Source organism: Aedes aegypti, chromosome 2 (assembly GCF_002204515.2).
Source record: "Aedes aegypti strain LVP_AGWG chromosome 2, AaegL5.0 Primary Assembly, whole genome shotgun sequence".
NCBI lineage: Eukaryota > Metazoa > Arthropoda > Insecta > Diptera > Culicidae > Aedes > Aedes aegypti.
The window spans coordinates 418,666,534-418,686,344 of NC_035108.1; the positions used below are offsets into that span (position 1 = coordinate 418,666,534).

At 34.5% G+C, this 19,811-nt stretch overlaps 1 protein-coding gene across 6 annotated transcripts in view; it reads right to left on the reverse strand.

The window, feature by feature from the left end:
* Window positions 1–19,811, reverse strand: part of LOC5571525 — a 531,761-nt gene that overhangs the window by 140,146 nt on the left and 371,804 nt on the right. For all 6 annotated transcript variants that reach the window (XM_021847436.1, XM_021847435.1, XM_021847439.1 and 3 more), the window contains one exon: window positions 11,753–11,925. In XM_021847436.1, the coding sequence (XP_021703128.1) occupies window positions 11,753–11,925 (173 nt within the window). The remainder of the gene's footprint in view (window positions 1–11,752; window positions 11,926–19,811) is intronic.

Genomic DNA, 19,811 nt, shown 5'->3' on the forward strand with positions numbered 1-19,811 from the left:
GATAACACATATTTTCTTGAAGGCGTAACTTTTAAGTAATTTTAAAACAAACTTTGTATGGTTCGTCACTATAAGTGTCGGCATTATGCTTTTTTCTTATACAATTTCAATATACATATATTTGTCTCTTTTTGACATTATTAAAAATTATCTTTTGAATTGTTCGACATTGTGAATGTTGACATGTTTTTTTAAAACTTCTACCATATCGAGACAAAATGCGCAGTAATACTCATATTTAATTTTCAAACAAACTATGTATAGTTCGTCACTACAAGTGTCGGCATTATTCCTGTTTCATATAATTTAAAATATATACATGTAATTTTCAGTTTTCGTCATTATTAAAAACATCTTTTGAATTGTTCGACATTACAGATGTTGACGTATTTTTTAAAGCTTCTACCAAAAACTTCTCGAGACAAAAATACAACTCTAGCTTTAAATATGAGTCGTATATTTCCCCCTTGTCCATGGATCGCATCATCGACCAGAGGTGACTCCCAGATCTATTCTTTCTTCAATAATAAACATCCTTCCCGTGGTGATTGTGGAGATGCAGAGGTATTCTCGGTCTCTAGAAGCAACAATCATTACACCCTAACATTCCTTCCCCATCCCAACTGACTGTAAGGACTTGGCCGGCGCCGTTATTGATCAATAAATTTAGATCTGCTAAAATTGCACTTCGAGAGTAAGCGGAAACTCCCATCCCTTATTCATTTGGATCGTAGTGCAATTCTTACCAGTTCCGATCAATCACGGAGTAGCAACCATTGACATGTACAGTCAGTCTATGCTATGCTATGCTATGCTATGCTACAACTTTGCATAAGACCGTTTTAATTGGGGCCCAGATAGCCGTAGCGGTAAACGCGCAGCTATTCAGCAAGACCAGGCTGAGGGTCGTGGGTTCGAATCCCACCGTTCGAGGATCTTTTCGGGTTGGAAATTTTCTCGACTTCCCAGGGCATAAAGTATCATCGTACCTGCCACACGATATACGCATGCAAAAATGCTCATTGGCATAGTAAGCTCTCAGTTAATATAGGTGGTAGTGCTCATAAGAACACTATGCTGAGAAGCAGGCTCTGTCCCAGTGGGGACGTAACACCAGAAAACGCCGTTTTCAAATCGAACGTCTCAATAATTAGTTATCGTTGGTGAAGTTCGTGAAATATTTATTATAAAGCCCTAGAAACATTACCAGAGAAAATTGCTTAAAAAATATCTTGAAGATAACACGAGAAAAAAAAACAAACCTTGGAAAAAACCTTGAGCTGTTCAAAAAATCATGAAGCAATTTCTAAAAGGATTTCAAGAGTCATTCCCAATAGCACTCAAAAGAAAATAGTTGAAGAATTGTTGGAGGAATGTCTATAAAAAAAATCAATACGAAACTTAGCTCATGACTTTTGTGTTTAGAAGCAAAACATTTAAACGAATATTGCTGAAAAAAATTCCTAAAGAGTGTAAAGTACCTATAGGAATAAATGAAAATAATTTTGAAGCATTCCTACATGATCAAGTTCTGCCTAATGTTGTTGAAGTAGATCAGAATCGATTTTTTCTAATAAACCAGAATTGCACAACTGCTCATTCATGCTTATGCTTTCTTCTCCAAGCTTGCTTCAATTATTAAGAGTGTCAGCAAATTTCCTCAGTTTAATTGAACACATTCATAACTGCAATCCGGCTTGCATTCTTGCTCCGTAGAAATATAAACCACACTGACCAGTCATGATACCACTAAACAATAAACCACTTTTGCAACCAGCAATGCCAGCAACTTCTATGCCGTACACCTCACACCGATTTGTCTAATGATCAGCCTTTCGTCAGCATGCCGACCATTGTGCCAACATTCTTATCGTACTTTTCCGATCAATTGAAAATAACAAAAATGTACCCATAGTCAGTGTTGGCCAGACTCATTTCCCCGAAATTCGAATTGTGAAGCCATGAACAGTTATAACTGTGCGTTGTATTCCTGAGATGGAGGGGGAGGTGGTTGGGCTTGAGTGTTGCACATGGGATCCGACAGTTTCGATCTCGGTGGGCAGCAATTCAAGTTTCGGTGAAATGATTCGCACTCACTCACTCACTCATCTCATTTCACCGAAACTTGAATTGTGGCTCTCTGGGATCAAAATTGATCGATTTTGTGTGCAGTACTCAAGCTTAACCATCTGCTTTTCTATCTTAGGAGGGTAGAGCATGGTTGTAGTAGTTCGTGGCTTTGTAGTTCGGAAAATGTTATTTTCGGGGAAATGAGTCTGAACAACACTGCCCATAGTAACAAATTTCGTAAGGGCGTCTTCAGTGTCGTGTACTTGGCTTGACATTCTAAAAAAAAAGAAAGTTTTTTTTAATCTGTAAAAAAAAACAGAAAATATCGTCAAACAGAAAAGTTTGATATTTTTGTGATACTGCTGGTAAAGAGAGGAGTCAACATAAAAGCAATGGTTTTGGAGAAAAGACTGTTTTTTTACAAAAAAATCTCGGTGATTTATATTGCTATCAGTTTTTATACTTTGTCGATTCTCTGCATTGTCTTTAGTATGTGATGGGAGTTCAATGAAATTTGTCAACATCATGTTTATCAACACATTATCCTAGAATGTATTTCATTCATGTTTTGTTGCTCTGATCGGGTTCATAAACCACACGGTAGACAATACCCCCCAGCGTTCATGCTTGTAGTACCGGCATTGCAGTATTAGCAAAAATATCCTACTCATAGGATGCACTGATTCGGATCGAATTTGCATCGTGTCTCCGGCACAATGCTCGTTCCATGTACTTTTGTGGTGCGGAGTGCGGTACATCCCATGGGGACACATCATGCTATACATACATTCTCACCGTAGCACAACCATAGCTCGTGTGATGTTCATTATGCGCTTGATGATGGTGTTGCAATGTGAATTCCCACAAGGGAGCAATTTTATTGGTTCGATCAAGCAGTGGATGTACATAATTGAACCGACAAAATTATACCAAATGCATGTTTAAGGATTTTCACAGGTTTCCAGTTATGATTATATTTATCGGAGGCTTTATCAATTTCTCGATTGGTTCACAGTGAAATGTTCAATATATTTTAATAATTTAAAATATACCTAAACAATATTATTTAAAAGGCCATCAGAACACTTTTTTTCTTGATTGTTTAATTATGATTCGTGGTTTTTCCGCTAACCAGCCGAGTGGAAGTTTAACAACTAAATGGACAAATTGATGTGGAATTTTCGAAAAAGTTACACGTCTTCTCGGTGCGGTATCCGTTGTTTTCTTATGGAATCCTCCACTATAGTAACACTTTATCGCAACTATTGGTACAAGTAAGCAAAGTGTTGGCAATTTAGTGATATTTCACCAGTTTTAAGGCAATTTGAATGCTCTTTTCACCTACTCCGTGTATCAACAAGCCAATAGGTCGATTGGCAGTGCCGGTTCTGTGGCTAATGTAATAAAATCAGTGGAAATGGCACTACTGAAACCATAGGAATGGCTCTACCACAACTAATTAGTAACACTTACCATTAATGGATCACTTACTCTAGTTCCCTTTTTCAAGATGTTTCTTATTGAGTCGAAACTCGTAAATTCTTCCAACAGTTCCTTATTAGCTTTTAATGAAATCGCTCCTTTTTTTCTCTCTGAAAACGCTGTCGGTATGCTTTCGGGAATTCTTCTAGAAATTCAGAAGTTCCTTCCCGAAGAAATTCATTGCGAATTTCTTAGAAGATCCATCTGAAGTTTCTTAAATTCAGCAAAGATTTTTTTGCTCATCTCTGAAATTCCTCAGAAAATTATTAATGACTTCCTCCATGGAAGACTTGTAAACTTGATCTTGAAGTTCCTTCTAGGTCTATTGCTGGAACTTTCAATTTTTTAAAAATGTTCTCTAGAGGATTTATTTGACCCTTCCAAGATTATTCTTATAGATTTCTTCTAAGATTTTTTGCGAGGTCGATTCACAATTGTTTTTTTAAATTATTTTTCATTATTTTTTGGTCAGTTATTCTATGAATTCTTTTTAAAACTCTCCAGATATTCCGTAAAAAAATGCTTCAGGATTCACTGTTTATTTTTTTACAGATTTTTCCTAGAACTTCCCCAAGAGTTTTATTTTATTTTTTAAAATCCTATAACTTTCCTTCTAGAATGAGTTTTAATTCAAAATGTATGAAATTCATCAAGGAGGTTTTTCCTCAAGTCTTATACAGACTCATTTTGGTACCCCTTTCTCGAAATTATCACAGAAAAAAGTTATCTGTTTCTTCCAAAATTTAGTATTGTTTTTTTTGTGACGGTTTGAAAATAGTAATGAAGTTTCTTATGAATTACCTTGGAGAGTTTCTTCTACACTGACATACAACTATTACCCCAGAATTTTCTAGGAAAACCTCAAGAAATATTTTCAAGGTAGTCCCTGTAAATTATTTACAGAGTTCCTCCTAGAATTCTTGATGGAGTTTTAGTCGTTAGTATTTAAATTCATCAATTAACCTTTTCTAACTCCGAGATCATTTCTTAACTCCTTCAAGAATTTATTCTAAAATTACTCCAATTCATGAAATTCCAAGCCAGTGCCGAATAGCCTCCTCTGATTAATACCAGAAGATTTTTCAATCATTTCTATAGAAGTTGCTTCTAAAATTACTTCAAATGTTGAAGTTGGAATTCCTCTAGATTTTCTGAAGAAAATTTCGATACATAAATGATATACAGGGTGTCGACTACCTGGAAAAACCTGGAAAGTCAGGGAATGTCAGGGAATTCAATTTTGACCTGGAAAGTCAGGGAAAGTCAGGGAATTTCACTAGAGGTCAGGGAAAAATATTAAACTTCATTCAAAATTTACAATAATTTCTTGCATGCTATGCTATAAATACGATCTTTGAAAAACTGGGAATCAATATTTCAAAATAGATGTTCACCATTGGGAAAACGCTTTTATGCATAATCAAGTAAAATGCAATATTCTACATATACTAAGAATTCATAATTTTATGACATGAAAAGTATCAGTAGTGCTTCATCTATTTAGTTCTAAAGTTTGCTAGATTTACTCATTGACTATTTTTGCGTATTTCGCTCAAAATATCGAAGTAACTCTGGGAGAACGTTAAAAAGTCAACTATCCCTTACTCATATCTCGATATCGAATTCGAGAACCATAGTAAAAGTTGGTTCAATATCGAGTTACGGAAATTGACTGTATAGAGTAATACTAATCTTGTATTTTGGTGCAGATGAATAAAAGCCGTATATCAATCTTTAATGAGCACAAATCTGGTGAATCAAACAACTATTCACTTTGAAAAATAAAATCGTTAGTCACTGGTAGTGATCAATCCTTGGTTCTCTAGATTTGTGTTCCTGAAAGATTGTGGTGTGATTTTAACAGTGGTACATTTTTTCGGATATTTTTTTTTTACAATTTCACTCATGTTATATTTGTTGTGAAATTGCATATTATGATGCTTTCCCGACCAGACGGAAGAAACAAGATTATAACAGAATGTGTTCCCCTGATATGATGTTTTTATATCACCAGTTGTTATAAAACATGTACCGTTAGTAGTTAAAATAACAAAAAATCTAACCAAATTTGCACCAGATTAGAATGTAACAAACCCTGTTACAATTATATCAAAATTATAACAGAATTTGTTTCAAGGATGTTACAAAATAATGAAATTATTTCAAACTATGTTACTGTTTATGACATCGGATGGTATTTGCAACAAACTTACAAATTCGATGTCAAATATATATCAAATGTTGTTATAAATGTGTTACTAAAAATATAACAAGTTAAGAACAAAGCCATCTTGATAACAAAATTGTGTTAAATTTTGTTATTTTTAACTGATGCTGGTAGGAATGTGTTATGATCTTGTTATGTGGTTCTGGTCGGGTTCATACTACATCATACTTATGTGGACATCATACTGCACATTACTGTTGAAAATACCATTAACTATAATTTTCAATTATCCATATATTTTTTTAAATGTGCTGAATTAGGGTCCTAGCGTTACTTAAGGATTATCAGGATCTTTCTCATAAGTATATCCAGTTCGTTTAAACTAAGAAAGAATATGCTCAGGGTATGCTCCAGGAATTCTGAAGATGCCTCATAAAATTCAGAAAACGGTAATTTTGTTTCAAGGCATCTGCTCGATAAGCCATTGAAATTTCATTAGATTACTTGGATATACTCATCGAAGAATGCTTAGAGGAGTTTTTTCGACCATTGCTGGAGGCACGCTATTCTTGGACAAATTCAATACAAGAAGGAATTCTCTAACAATTTTTAGAGAAACCTTGAGGCGTGATTAGCATAAGAATTTTGCTAATCACGCCTCAAGGTTTCTCTAAAAATTGTTAGAGAATTCCTTCTTGTATTGAATTGAGAAAGCTTTGAGTTTGGGTTGCGGAGCTCCTAGGAGAAATCTTAGAAGAGTTCTCGAAGAAGCATTGGAGGAAAACCTTGCTAAAACGTTTAATAATTTCAAAAGGAATTTCTGACACAAAATGACACATCTCTGTTTAATTCTGTGAAGCAATTCAAAAGCTATACAAACTAACTTGAGTACAACAATTCAGTGTGCCCAATATTTTTTTTTAACAAACTCTCGGCAAAAAAAACGTTTGTTAGTTGATTTTTGCAAAATATTTCCAGAATCTCAGCAAAAAAATAACCCACTGAGCGCTCGACGGTGTCAATTTTGGTAAAAAGTTCTGAAAAATGCCAAGACTGGCTAAGAACACTGTTTATAAATACAAGGCAGTCTCTTTACTTGATTGTAAACATGTAAACATTGCTATCGTAGCATACACGATCTGGATCACTAGGTCATTTTCTCAACAAATTTGTTAGAGGTGGATAGGAATGACGTCGTCAAGTATCTGTCAATTTACGGAATATAAATTGTGGCTAAGAACATGAATATGAACAACAACAACAACAATAACATGATCTGAGCAAATGCATCTCTGGTGTATACATCATGCGAATAGTCGGATATGTATCTTCCTGTACAAATTTCATTTTTGTTCAAATTAATCAATTTCAGTGGACTGGAATTTTTCTGGAAAACGACTGGAAGGTCAGGGAAAGTCAGGGAATTTTATTTTACAAATTGAGTCGACACCCTGATATAATACCGAATCCGAATTTTTTGTTATTTTTTTATTTTTGTTTTCTGTTTTACCTTGAACTTCTCATACAGTCTTTCGTGGTCTACCTTCTGAAATTTCTCTTGAGGGATTCCTTGTTTTTCCATATTTTTTTTCTTGAAATAACTCTCATTTTAAGGTATGCTTGCGAGATAGCTTAACTATTTTTTTTCATGATTGTTTTTCACCAATTTTCTCTATAAATTCTGCCTGGTATTCTTTTTGGAAGTTTTTTTTTTGCAAAACCTCCAAAATTGCTACTGACAATTGTTTTAGGATTTATTGAGTTTTTTTCCGAACTTGCTCTAGGAGCTCTTTTTTATTTTCAAAATCCTCTAACGTTTCTTCTAGCATGAGATTCTATTTGAATGTTATGAAAATCAAGAATGTTTTTCCTGAAATCTAATAAAGACTTTTTTTGAATTCTTCTAGGCGTTCCTCTAAGGTTTTTGAATTCATCAAATAATCTTTTCTAACTCCTCAAGATTTTTTTTTAATCCTTAAACATTTCTCCTAGAATTCGTCCTATGGTTCTTCCTAAAATTGCTTCAAACTTTTTAGTGGTTACCAATCCGATGCCAAACAGTATCCTCTGATTAAAAGTGAATTCCCACAGATGTTTCTTCTGAAATTACTTCAGAAAATGAACTCCTCTAGATTTTTTAAAGAAATTGATACATAAATGGCATAAAACTAAATCCGATTTTCTCATTTTTTTTTAAATTCCTTTACTTTTTTGTTTTCAGTTTGTCCTAAACCTTCTCTTACAGTCTTCCTTCTGAAATTTCTCTTGAGGGATCCCTTTGATTTTTTTTTCATATATTTTTTCCTAGAAATCACTCACTAATGTTTTTGGAGTTTTTCACGAAGGTTATTAAACAACTTGTTCAACAGTTCTCCTTGGAAATCCTCAAAATGTTTCTTCTGGAATCAATCCAAGTTATTTTTCCAAGATTATAATTATAAAACTCTACCAGGATTTTTTCAGGTGTGTTTCCGAGATCGCGTCACTAATTTTTTCAAGATCTCTTTTTTAGGACATTTGTTTATCAAATTTCTTTCGCTTGGTATTAATTTTTGGAAATTGTTTTTCAAAACCCTTCAGAATTGCTATAAAAAATTATTCTAGGATCTATTCAGTTTTTTAACTACGTTTTATCTAGGAACTTCCTCCATTATATTCTCTAACGTTTCTTCTAGAATGAGTTTCTGTTTAACATTTACGGAAATCATCAATATGGTTTTTATGATATCTCATAAAAACTTTATTCCATCTTTATTTTTATTTTCTACTGGTTGTTCTTATAATCCCTCTATCTCCATATATTTCATCAAGAAGGTTCTTTTAAATAACTTTCATTAAGTATTCGAATTCATACATTCATCTTTTCTACCCCCTCAAGTTTTTTTTTTAAATCCTCAAAGAATTTCTTATGGAATTCCTCCAAAGGTTCTGGCTAAAATTCATTTAAATTGTTTTAGTGGTAAGCTAGCCAGGTGCCAAAAAGGCCTTTTCTGATTAAAACCAGACATTATTTCCAATAATTCCCATAGAATTTGCTTCTGAAATTACTCCAAAAGTAGTAGTTGAACTTCCTCTCGATTTTTTCTAAAGAAAAATTCGATACATTGGAATAACAAATCCTATTTTTTTATTGTTTTTAAATTCATTTACTTTTTTTATTTTCAGTTTCTACTAAACCAACTCCTACAGTCTCTCGTGGTTTTCGTTCTGAAATTCATTTTGAGGGATTCCTTTTGGATTTCTGTTTCAAATACTGTTAAATACTCTTACACAAAATTTGAAGTTTTTCACGGAGTTAATTCTACTACTTGTTGAATAGTTTTCCTGCAGGAGTTTTGTAAGTTTTCAGCAGCTCATCCTGAAATTTTATCAGGATTTTCATCTGCAGCTTCTAAGTGATTTTATAGAAACAACTGTTTTAAAATAATACAAACATTCGAAAGATAATAAATTCAACGGTGACCCAAACCAGATAATGCCATAGAGCTTTCTGGCATGAGTATACTGTTATTCCACATGTCCAATAATCGTGGCCGATTTTCGGTGGCTACTGCAACCAGAACTGGTGTGTCATGTAGTGATCACAATCCTGAGGAGTGTGTTTCGAATGTGGTATGTATGAATGTGATATGATTGTTATTTCGCTGATTTATATATACTTTGAGTAAATAATGAGGACATTCTTAAAAAAAAACTTCTTGAGTCTAGATTATTTTAAAAAGCATTATTGTTGTTATTCTGTTAGAATGTTATTGATTTAATTTGAATTTTAAGAAATTGGTGAAATTTCTAGAATATGAAAAAAGTTTAAGAAAAAAATCTAAGATAAAATTATCCAAAACTTAATGGCTGAATTGTGAAAGCATGTAGTCTATCTCTGAATTTCATGACTAAAAGTGGGAGGAAACTTCAATAAGGTAGCAATTTCTTAAAAATCACTAACGAAATTTCGCAACGAACCATGCATGCTTTGCATTGATTATTGCTGTTAAACAGAACTTTATCACTTGTATTCAGTTTATTTATTGAAATTATTTGATAAAGAGATAGCTATTAAATGAGACGATTATCATTAAACGGCATTAAACAATGCCAACCACGCCAAACGTGCATGTCTCCATAAAGACATTTTTTTAAGATATTTTAGGAAATTTCCAGAGGAGAGTTATTCATTCAGGTGTAGGAATATACAAGGATCTCTGCCTAGTGATCTTCAATTTCTACAGAAAAGTTTAGTGTAACAACTGCAACAAAGAATTTCTAGTTGATCTAAAAAAATGTCTGAAGGATATGCTAAAAAATCCTAGAGAAATGGAAGTATCCTCGAAACGATTTCTTACAGAAATCTCTCAGGATGAATCCCTAGTAGAATTCCTGAAAGAATGTTTAAGAAGCTACGCAAGAGCTACAGGTAAATGGATGACTGAACCTTAATATTTCAGAATTTGTCCATTCGTACGCTTTATATATTGATGGTTGATTCTGTGGCACAAATCTGAGTCGATGAAAAATGTCATCTATAAATGTTGATGAAATCTCCGAAGAATTTCCCCGAAGAACTATTAGAAAAGCTTCTGAAGAAAATCCTGGAATAAAGATTGATGAATGTACTGTATAATTTAAAAAAAACCCTAGCATTTCGTAATTAATGAAGGAATGCCTGTTATATCTCGCAAGGAGAACCTGGAAGACATTTTTAATGGTTGGATAATCCTCAACAGAAGTCCCTGGAATATTCATTGTAGAAATCACGTAAAATATTTATGAATTTTGTAGGATTTCACGTCCCTACTGGAACAGAGCTTGCTTCTCAGCGTAGTGTTCATATGAGCACTTCCACAATTATTAATCAAGAGTATTCTTTGTCAATCAACCAATTTTGCATTCGTATATCGTGTGGCAAGCTCGAAGATATTCTAAGCTTACAAGAGATCCTCGACTGGTGGAATTCTAACTCACGACTTTCAGCTTGGTCTTGCTGAATAACTGCGCGTTTTCATTGCAAAGTAATGCTAGAAGTGCCCTGGTTCGATTCCTACTAAATCCAGTTTCTTTTTGCAATGGATGTTTCCTTGATTTCCTTAGGGCATTGAGTATTGTCATGCCTTGAGTTATACGATTGCAAAACATAAAACTTTAAAATTGTCGATTAATAAATGTCTAAATGCTCATAGAATACAAAGCCGAAAACCAGTCTGTATTGGGACACGGACTGCTTCTCGGCTTTGTATTAATTGAGCATTTAGACATTTATTAATCGTAGCTCCAACAAAATATGAAAAGTTATTATAGAATCTATATTATATACAGACACCCCACAGTTATGGATCAGCTAAGGGTCATTTTTCAGAACAAAATAAGATTAAAAAGCATGATTACACTGTATTAAACAAAATTACTTCCCTGATACTGCAGATTATAGTTGTTTATGAGAATAAACCTCAGAATTCACGGTTATTTAAGAAAAAGTGTCGATTTCGATAGAAATTTCAAATGATATCCACCCCACAGATGTGGATCAGTGGGAGCGGAGGGTCCCTATTATGGATCAAAACATTATAACAGCAATTTATCTGCGAGGTAAACGAATGGTGTGCTAGTGAAAGCTTACGGCTTGGCGTTTGTTTCGGAATCGTCTTATCTTTGATTTACAACTGTGGTATGGTTTTCAATGCCCCACAGTTATGAATCGACGCTTCTGGGAATACGATATTGATATTTTATTTCCTACGGACGGAAAAAAAATATGCTTAAGCATATTATAATTGATAGCGACGCTGAACAGATTTATGAATCATGTAGGTAAAATGTGTTCTGCGTAATTGAGACTCTATTTGATGAGATATTCCCGTTTAAATCCAACTCTGATCCATATCTGTGTGCTACCCATAACTGTGGGATGACTGTATTTATGTTGAATTGCATCCTCTTTGCCGTTCTCTTAGATAAATCAATTTAACCTCAGGTCTTAATGTAATCAGATGTTTTGCTTCAACAATATTTCATTAATTTAAAACGAACAAAAATACTCACCTCGGATACCGTTGCATTGGGGCGTAATCTGCTAGATTCTCATCGGATGGTGCTCTCCGCCCCACGCACACCCCCAGGAAGGATTGATGGGCATTCCGTCCGGACCAGCAGCCGAAAAAGCGTTCCCTTCGTGGCTGTTCTATCGAGTTGAGCTGTCTGTCTGTCAAGCAGTACTGGAAAGGCAGAAATTTGATACATTATAGTTGGATGGAACATTTCATTGTAGGATCGCTCTTCGTCGATGGGCATAACTTGTGAGCTTGAGTTGAGAATATCTAAAGCAAACAGCAAAGTGAAAATATATGGACACTGTTGACACTAGTCATATTTTTGCATTCAAATCTCTTACATTTCAAAAAAAAAAAAACAGCCGAAGCAAAATCTGTAGACATTTTACGCCTCAACAGTTTCCACAACAAGAAATAAGAAAATTTCAATCAGTATTTCATTTTCCACGTCTCTTTTCCGGCTGCTAGTTTTTTTCCTATCAAAAGCGGAAGGAATCACTCGAGCGAAAACGCCCGCAAACTGGTTTTCCAGGGAAACTTGTAGCAGCGCACTTTGGGTCAAGAATAAAAAAAATTCGCGACAAAAGGTCCAAACAACTTTTCTCTCGTATATCGACGATTACAGTTGATTTGTAATATATATCCAATGCATTTTCTGGAATTGAACCTCTCTTTAATCAGAAAATTTATTTCTAAGAATATTTTAAGGAATTTGTTTGTGACATAAATATTGATAAATATTTTTATCAATTAATTTTCAAAACATGATCTCCTTATCCCATTTTTAATGGATAAATGATTATTCTAAGAAACTGCAAATTTAATCTAAAAAAATCATTAACGAATTCTAAAAATCGACTAATTATTAATTTACTTTTAAACCAAGAAGTACTTCACTTTTTCCCATTTTTCTATTGTTTACATCATCTGCAATTCAATACAAAATACATTATTTTCTCTTAAAGCAAGACGTATCTATATTTGTATATTTATCACTTTAAGGTTGAGTTTTGCTGATAATTAAAGTGCTTAGAATGTCGTCACTAAATTCTAATATCTATCCCATAGTGCATCGTCCAATCGGGCCTTTGCCGGCTGCCAGCTGTTTTGCAATCAAACTGACAACGATATGATACCATCAAAGAATAACACCCGTTGCTGATGTGCTCTGTGCTGTGGGTTTCGATGTTTGCTCCAGGCCGGAAGCGATGGACGGCCTCAAAAGAAGCACATTTCCATCACGGGAAGAAATGTAGATTGCGGAGAAGGAAATACGGCAAGTGTTTGAAACTAACATTTTCTGAATTTTCAACGAGCAGTCCATCCGCCCCATCGTCTTTCTCTGATGGTTGATGTTGGTATCATATTTCCGCCTTCCAGCATGAAATCAAAGCCCAAACTCTCGGAAAGAGGAAAAAAATGGAAAACCAATAGCGCGGCCCAACCGTAAAATTGGGTAACTTTGATTTTTTTGGAAGAAAACATGATTATATCCGTACTACGTCTTACACATTTTAAATTTAGATTTTTGAAACAAGTACTGGTTTCTTTGTTATCGACTGCAGTTAAAAATTTGTACAAAGATCGATTTAAAAAAAAATGATTTTATACAACTAAACGTCAAGTTTCAGTTTGTGGGGTAACTTTGATAATAGGTATGTGCATAAAAATTTCGAACTAATCAATTGTTTGACATCATTGCAGTTAGAACTGATTTAAAGTATGTTGAAGAAAATACAATTATTCAGAGTTATTGAAGTTGAAGTTTTTTTGAATTTCGTTGATTAAGTTTGTACTTGAATGTGAGCCACATTTCGAAAAATAACACTGAAAAAACATAGATAGTATTTTCAGCAGGTCGACTTAAATTTTGAACCAGTGCTGCATTAGAACCATAATCCCATAATCTTGAAGAGCGCTTGCAAAATTTTAGAGGAAAAATCTGAAAATTATTTAAAATGATTGAAACAGTCATTCTTGTCAACGTGTATTTAGGGGGTGAACCCAAAATTTTGCACAGGAGTGTAGTATTGGCATACTGTGTACTTATAGACTGTATTTACAGTTGTTCCATTTTTTGAGCTTTGAGACCAAAACTATCGAAGTTACCCGCATTATCAAAGATACCCCGTTTTACGGTACCTTACGAAGGGATGAAAAAACCGGCTCCTAAACAGGAGCAGAAATTCAAATTTTCACAATTTATTCCGGGAAAACGAACAGTCTTCTTCGTTGTCACGCCATTGATTGAGGCAATTGATATCGTTATCGGATTTGAGGTTCAGGTGGACGGAAGGAAAAGGTAACAGCTGTGTTTCAATGACGGGCTGGAGAAGATGTCGCTGACAGCGTGGGGTGACCACCCTTGCTGGGAAGAAACCCGTTCCGAGTGGTTTGCTGCGGTTTGATTGATTTTAGTAACTGGATAAAATTAGGAATACTTTTGAAGCAAAAAATAGGGCCCGGAGAAATTGATCATTAACTTGTTTCTAGATGGAATCTTCATAAAACGAGATAGAAATGAAAGTTACAAATTGATTCGAAGAAAAAAAATATCCGCTCTCACTAACATGAACCTCCGGCAAAATTTTGATAAAAATCACCGCAGAAATTTCTGCAGTAAGTTTTTGAAGAACCATGAAGGGATCCTTGAAGAAATGTATGGAAGTCTTCAAGAATTTGTGCACATGCCTGGAAGTATTGATTGAAGGTTTTTGATGAAAAAATGTATAATTCATCTGGAAAGATCATTGCAGGAAAGAATTTGAAATAATTCACGAGAAAATCTAAAAATGGCCGAAATAAAATTATAAAAGATATGTCTGGAGGAACAATAATTCGAGAAGCCTTTTAGAAATCTAGAAATCTCCTAAATAACACCATGTCATTGCAGGGCGTATTGTAGAGCTCCATTTTCATTGGTCTTGGGTGATACTTCTGCAGTTGTCCCGAACGTTCAGGGTCACCTGGTCCTCTTCCACTTTGGTGGCCTACCTTTACCTGTTTTTTTTGCTGACTTTTATTTTTGCAATTCTTTCTTCCGACATTTGCACTAAGTGACCAGCTCACTGAAGTCTGCCGCATTTCACACGCATAGTAGTGTTCGCATCTTTATACATTTGATATAACTCGTGGCACCACAAACCACTTTCTAGTTTCCCACCGAGTATCGTCGCAGCACTGTTTACTGTTGCCACCGATACCATCACAAGGACCTTTACCATGTGAGGTTGGGAAAAAGTGCCATTCTGCTTTAATTTAAAATCATTTTCATGGTTGCATACATTTTTGAAATTTGACATTATGCGAATGGCAGCAGAAATTAATAACGCCAAACAATTTTTCGACTGGACTGTGTCGCAAAAGGGGAAAGACCAATTTAAAAAAGCTTGAGAATTTAAATATGCAATGGAAAATGGAAAGATTTTCTAACCTTGTTCTAATTCCTGGAACAAAAAAATGTCATTCATTTATACCAAAAGACGAACAAAGCATTTTTGCTGGTGAATTCTCAGATGCACATGAAAACCAAGAAAATACAGTATGCTTTGTTCTTAATAATACAAAGAAACGAATAACTTCTGGTGTTAGCAACCAAAGACATTCTTCCCGGTTGAAAAAACAGATAGTATTAAGGCGAAGTAGGCCGTCATTGAAATTTGTACGCGTCGTTAATGATTGTTGCTAATTCATCTCACGATTTCGAATCAAATAAAATCAGTTGGGTTTGCACTGACACAGCTGAAAAGGTATCAGCATACTTTTTGCATGTTAGCGCGTACAGTGATACTTTTTCAAGTCAATATAATCTATCAAGACTGAGTTTTATCACTTTGAAATGCAAGCTGAAAAGTCATCATTGTTGCCAAAACGAATGACGGGCTACTTAGCCTTAAGATGAAAATGTAAATTATATACTGAATAATTAAATAAATAAAATTAAAAAAATAACACAATAATAATTCAAAAATTTCAGCGATTAAAGCTTATGAAATTACCTTCTCGAAAATATATTTTTGAAAGTATTCCACTAAGTGGAACATAGTTTTTCCGGCTTTTCGTTACGAATTGTCTCAACGGTGGAAAATTTTGTGGAAAACTTTTTCCAGTTAATATTTTTTTTTATTCTTGAGAAAATTTTCTTTCATTTTCATAAAAAAACTTTGTTTCTACGATGCTTCGTACTTGAGTTATGATTTTTCAAAGTAAGTAGTGTCAGAGGAAAACAAAAAAAATCCAACTAAGTTTTCCAGAACAATAAGCGACCCTGAATTTTTTTTATTCATAAATTGATGAGCCCTGCCTGTGGAAAAAGTTTCATGAAAATCTGAGACCCTTCGGCCCACTTTGTACGGAAATAAAAAAAATCCCCATAAGTTGTAATATCTATGATGTTTCTGGTGCGATCGAGAAAAAGTCTTCGAAAAAATCTAAGCAATACGGTAGACCAACAAAAAATAAAGGAATCATCTCCAGCCTGTTTTACAGCTTCCCAAAATATTTTGATAACACGATACAAAAAATCGTTTACGAGTGCACATAGCAATACAGTTAACTTTCCCTTAATCGATGTAATGTGTTTTGAGCTTGACAATTAGGGTTGGCTTCGTTTCCTAATCACTTTAGTATAGCGTACTTTGACCCTAAAACGTCAATCGATACTTCTGCAACTTGATGCCCTAGACTCGATGCTGTATCTTTTAATTTTCCGTACAAGTTAACCTTTTATACCCAATGTTTTCATGCAAAGTTTTAATGTGTTTAAGTTTTATTATATTCAAAGCTAAAATGTTTTTTAATGTATTTGGTCAAAATAAAAAATGTGTTCTTTATCTCGATCTCCCATACACGATGGTCCGTTTAAAATCGAGTTAGGGAGAGTTGACTGTTCTCATTTTTTTAATACATTCACATTTTACTTGAGATAGTTCTGACTTAAATTGAAATTTTTCAAGCATTAAGTTTATTTTCTATGCTTGAGATTACAGAAGTTCAATAAGCTTTGGTACCAAATAAATCGGAGTTATATTTTATAACTACAATAGCAAAAATGATAAAACTTCTTATTTGAAACAGGGTTGGTCCACATAGACTTTCTGGAGAATTTTGTACAAACATGTCTAGTCCTAGCTTCGGTTGGCCATATACCAAAATTGGGAAGATACAGAGAATGACCCCTGCGCAAGGGTGATACGCAAAATCGCGAAGCGTTCCAAATTTGTGTATAAAATAAATAAAAAAATATCTTCCCTCCTGATTGAACGCATTCAAAAGATGAAACTTAAACAACAATTGCCCTCGGGCTATCGCCAGCTTCTCAGGTGAATCCTGATCATATACCTATCCCAACCCCAACTCCGTGGCTTTTATGAGGGTATCGCTGAGTCGGTGGCCTATCTTTAAGTAAGTGCTACATCAACATTTCCTTCCCTTATCCCAAGCTACGGTAAAGACGGGCGTGGTAATCTTGCTCAAGATTGGATTAAGGTTTATTCCCCAGCTTTGTTCCTGTAAGCAGTCTGAATGAGATTATCAAAGAAAACCATGAATGTTACTAGTATCCAATCTACGAAGTATACCGTAACTACGCTAACGCTAACGCTAATTTTGTTCAAACATGTTTAGTCATGTCCTGGTAGAAGATACCATAAAACTCTCTGAGAGAAAAGTGTGCGCGCTGAATTAGGCTCTTACGCATATATAAAACATGTCATGCCGTTCATTATACTGAAAAGAAATAGCCAAAAAAACTGTTACTAAGTCCGAATTGGAACATGTTCCCCTAGAACTTATATAAAACACGTAGAAACGGAACAATATGGTCATAGCCGATCATTGATAAATAGAAATGCTCAGAGCTTCATTTTATGAACATAGTCAGTCAAATAACTTTGACCAGGTATAAATTTCTGGTATCGCTCAGAATCATACGCGGCGACGATATTGCACTAAAAATACATAATACCGAAATGCGAAAATGCCTGCATTGGTTATCAATTTTCGTGATAAGGTTTTTTTTTTCTATTTATCAATGTCAATAAAACATATAATTTCATCAACTACCGAAAAACTAAACATTACATATACTTTGCAATTGGATTAAATGGACAAATTGATGTGAATTTTTTCGAAAAAGTAGCACTTCTTCTCGGTGAGAATCGAACTCACGACTCCCTGTTCATTAGATAGGGCGCGTGTTTAGTATGGTGGCTTATGTTGCCCCGTACTTATTTTACCCCATACAGTGTAAAACTACACAAAAAATAATGTTTACCAAAAATGTTTCCAAGAAATTTCTAAGCAGCATTTTTTACAAAATACAACCGTGGAACAAAAGAAAACACTTCATACTACAAATCAATTATATGGGACGATTAATTTGTAATGTTTTTTCTATGCTTCCCTTAGGTGGCCCATACTACTCCAAAAGACTCTGTATATCAAAGATATGCTTATCATTCTAAACAGCACTTTTTGTTGAAATAACGAAATTTAACTACTTAGAAGCAGGTTTTGAAAGCAATGATGTTGTAGTTTTTCATCATCCACATGGAATACAAAAATTGAGACAATTGAGCTATTATATCCCAAACAGACATATAATCTGATATAATTGAAGGAGATTCAGCTATATCTTCGTCTCAACGGAGGCATCAGTCATGATCTGAACAATTTGCGGCAACAATACAGGGAAGGAAGACAAAATTCAATTTGCCTAAGCTCTGCTCTGCTTTTGGGCATGTTCTTGCTTCCATCAGCAGATAATATCGGTGTCACTGATGCCAGGATTCCATCCAATAGAGATAATCTCATTGGATGGTGACCACTTCAATGTCTCTATTTTCGTTAAACGTGTTGAAACGTTTTCGTAAAAACATGGCATGGAAAATGTTGACAATAAATCTTCGAGCTGTTAGTGGAATATCTATAAATAAATGAAAACCCGAATATAGTACTTTAACAAGTAATATCATTATAATTTGTATCCTTTGACAGATACGCGTCTTTAAACTCAACTGTTAGGCCGTCTTCAGATTCGACATGAGTCGAGTACACGACACAGAAGACGGCCTTACTTTGGGGTCGGAAACTGCGTATCTGTCAAAGGATACAAACTCTAGTGAAATTAAATGGTATTGTACTTAATTCGGTTTTTCATTTATTCAGAAGATGTTGTATAATTAAAATATATTCAAAGAATTTTATGAAATGAAAATTAATTTTGGCGGCACTTTTCCTCCGAACAAGCAGTAGTGTCTGCCATTTTGTTGAACATTATCTTCTTTCAACTTGATCGTTTATTCAAATCACGCTTAGTTTGGTATATTTTTTTTTTATCAGGCTCTGAACCCGACAAAAAGTTCTAAGTAATAACGATTTTTATTTATTATTTATTGTGCTATATTCAGAGTTGGAAGATTGAAATGGTTATTAAAAGCTAATGGAATTAAATTACAATGGGAAATTGTTTTCAATACTTGCTGGAGAGGCGCCTCACAAAAGGCACCCATGAAGTTCTTAGTCGTTCTCAGCAGTCAATACCACCTTTGATAAAAGCAATCAATAGATGGTTCCAATTCCAACTGGTGAAAAGAACACCAACAAAAGGTTCACTTTCATTAATATTCATTCGCTGTGAAGTCCTTCTGGTGGCTTCCGGGTGCCATTTCCCGGTCTTAAGAAATGATCGTATCGGCGTCGGCGACACGGCTGTCCATTGCTGAGAGTCTGGTGAATGCCGATTTCCTTCAGCTTTAGTTGTTAATTTGATTTGTCTTCCAAGAAATTCTCCATCTCCGCCCAAACACTAGTGACTAGTACTTTGGGGGACCATTTTCCAACGTGCGACATGAATACGCTTAAAACGCCATTCTTAGAGGGACATTATCGAACTCGATACGGCTCGTTGCTTTTCTTTCAGGGATTACCATGGAAAATCTGTTTTGGAGGCTTTGAATGAATTTGTCTGATTATGAGATTTGTTTCGATTTGGAAAGCATGCACAATTAGCTGGAACAAGCTGTCAACATTGTGCTTCTTTAAGAAGTGTT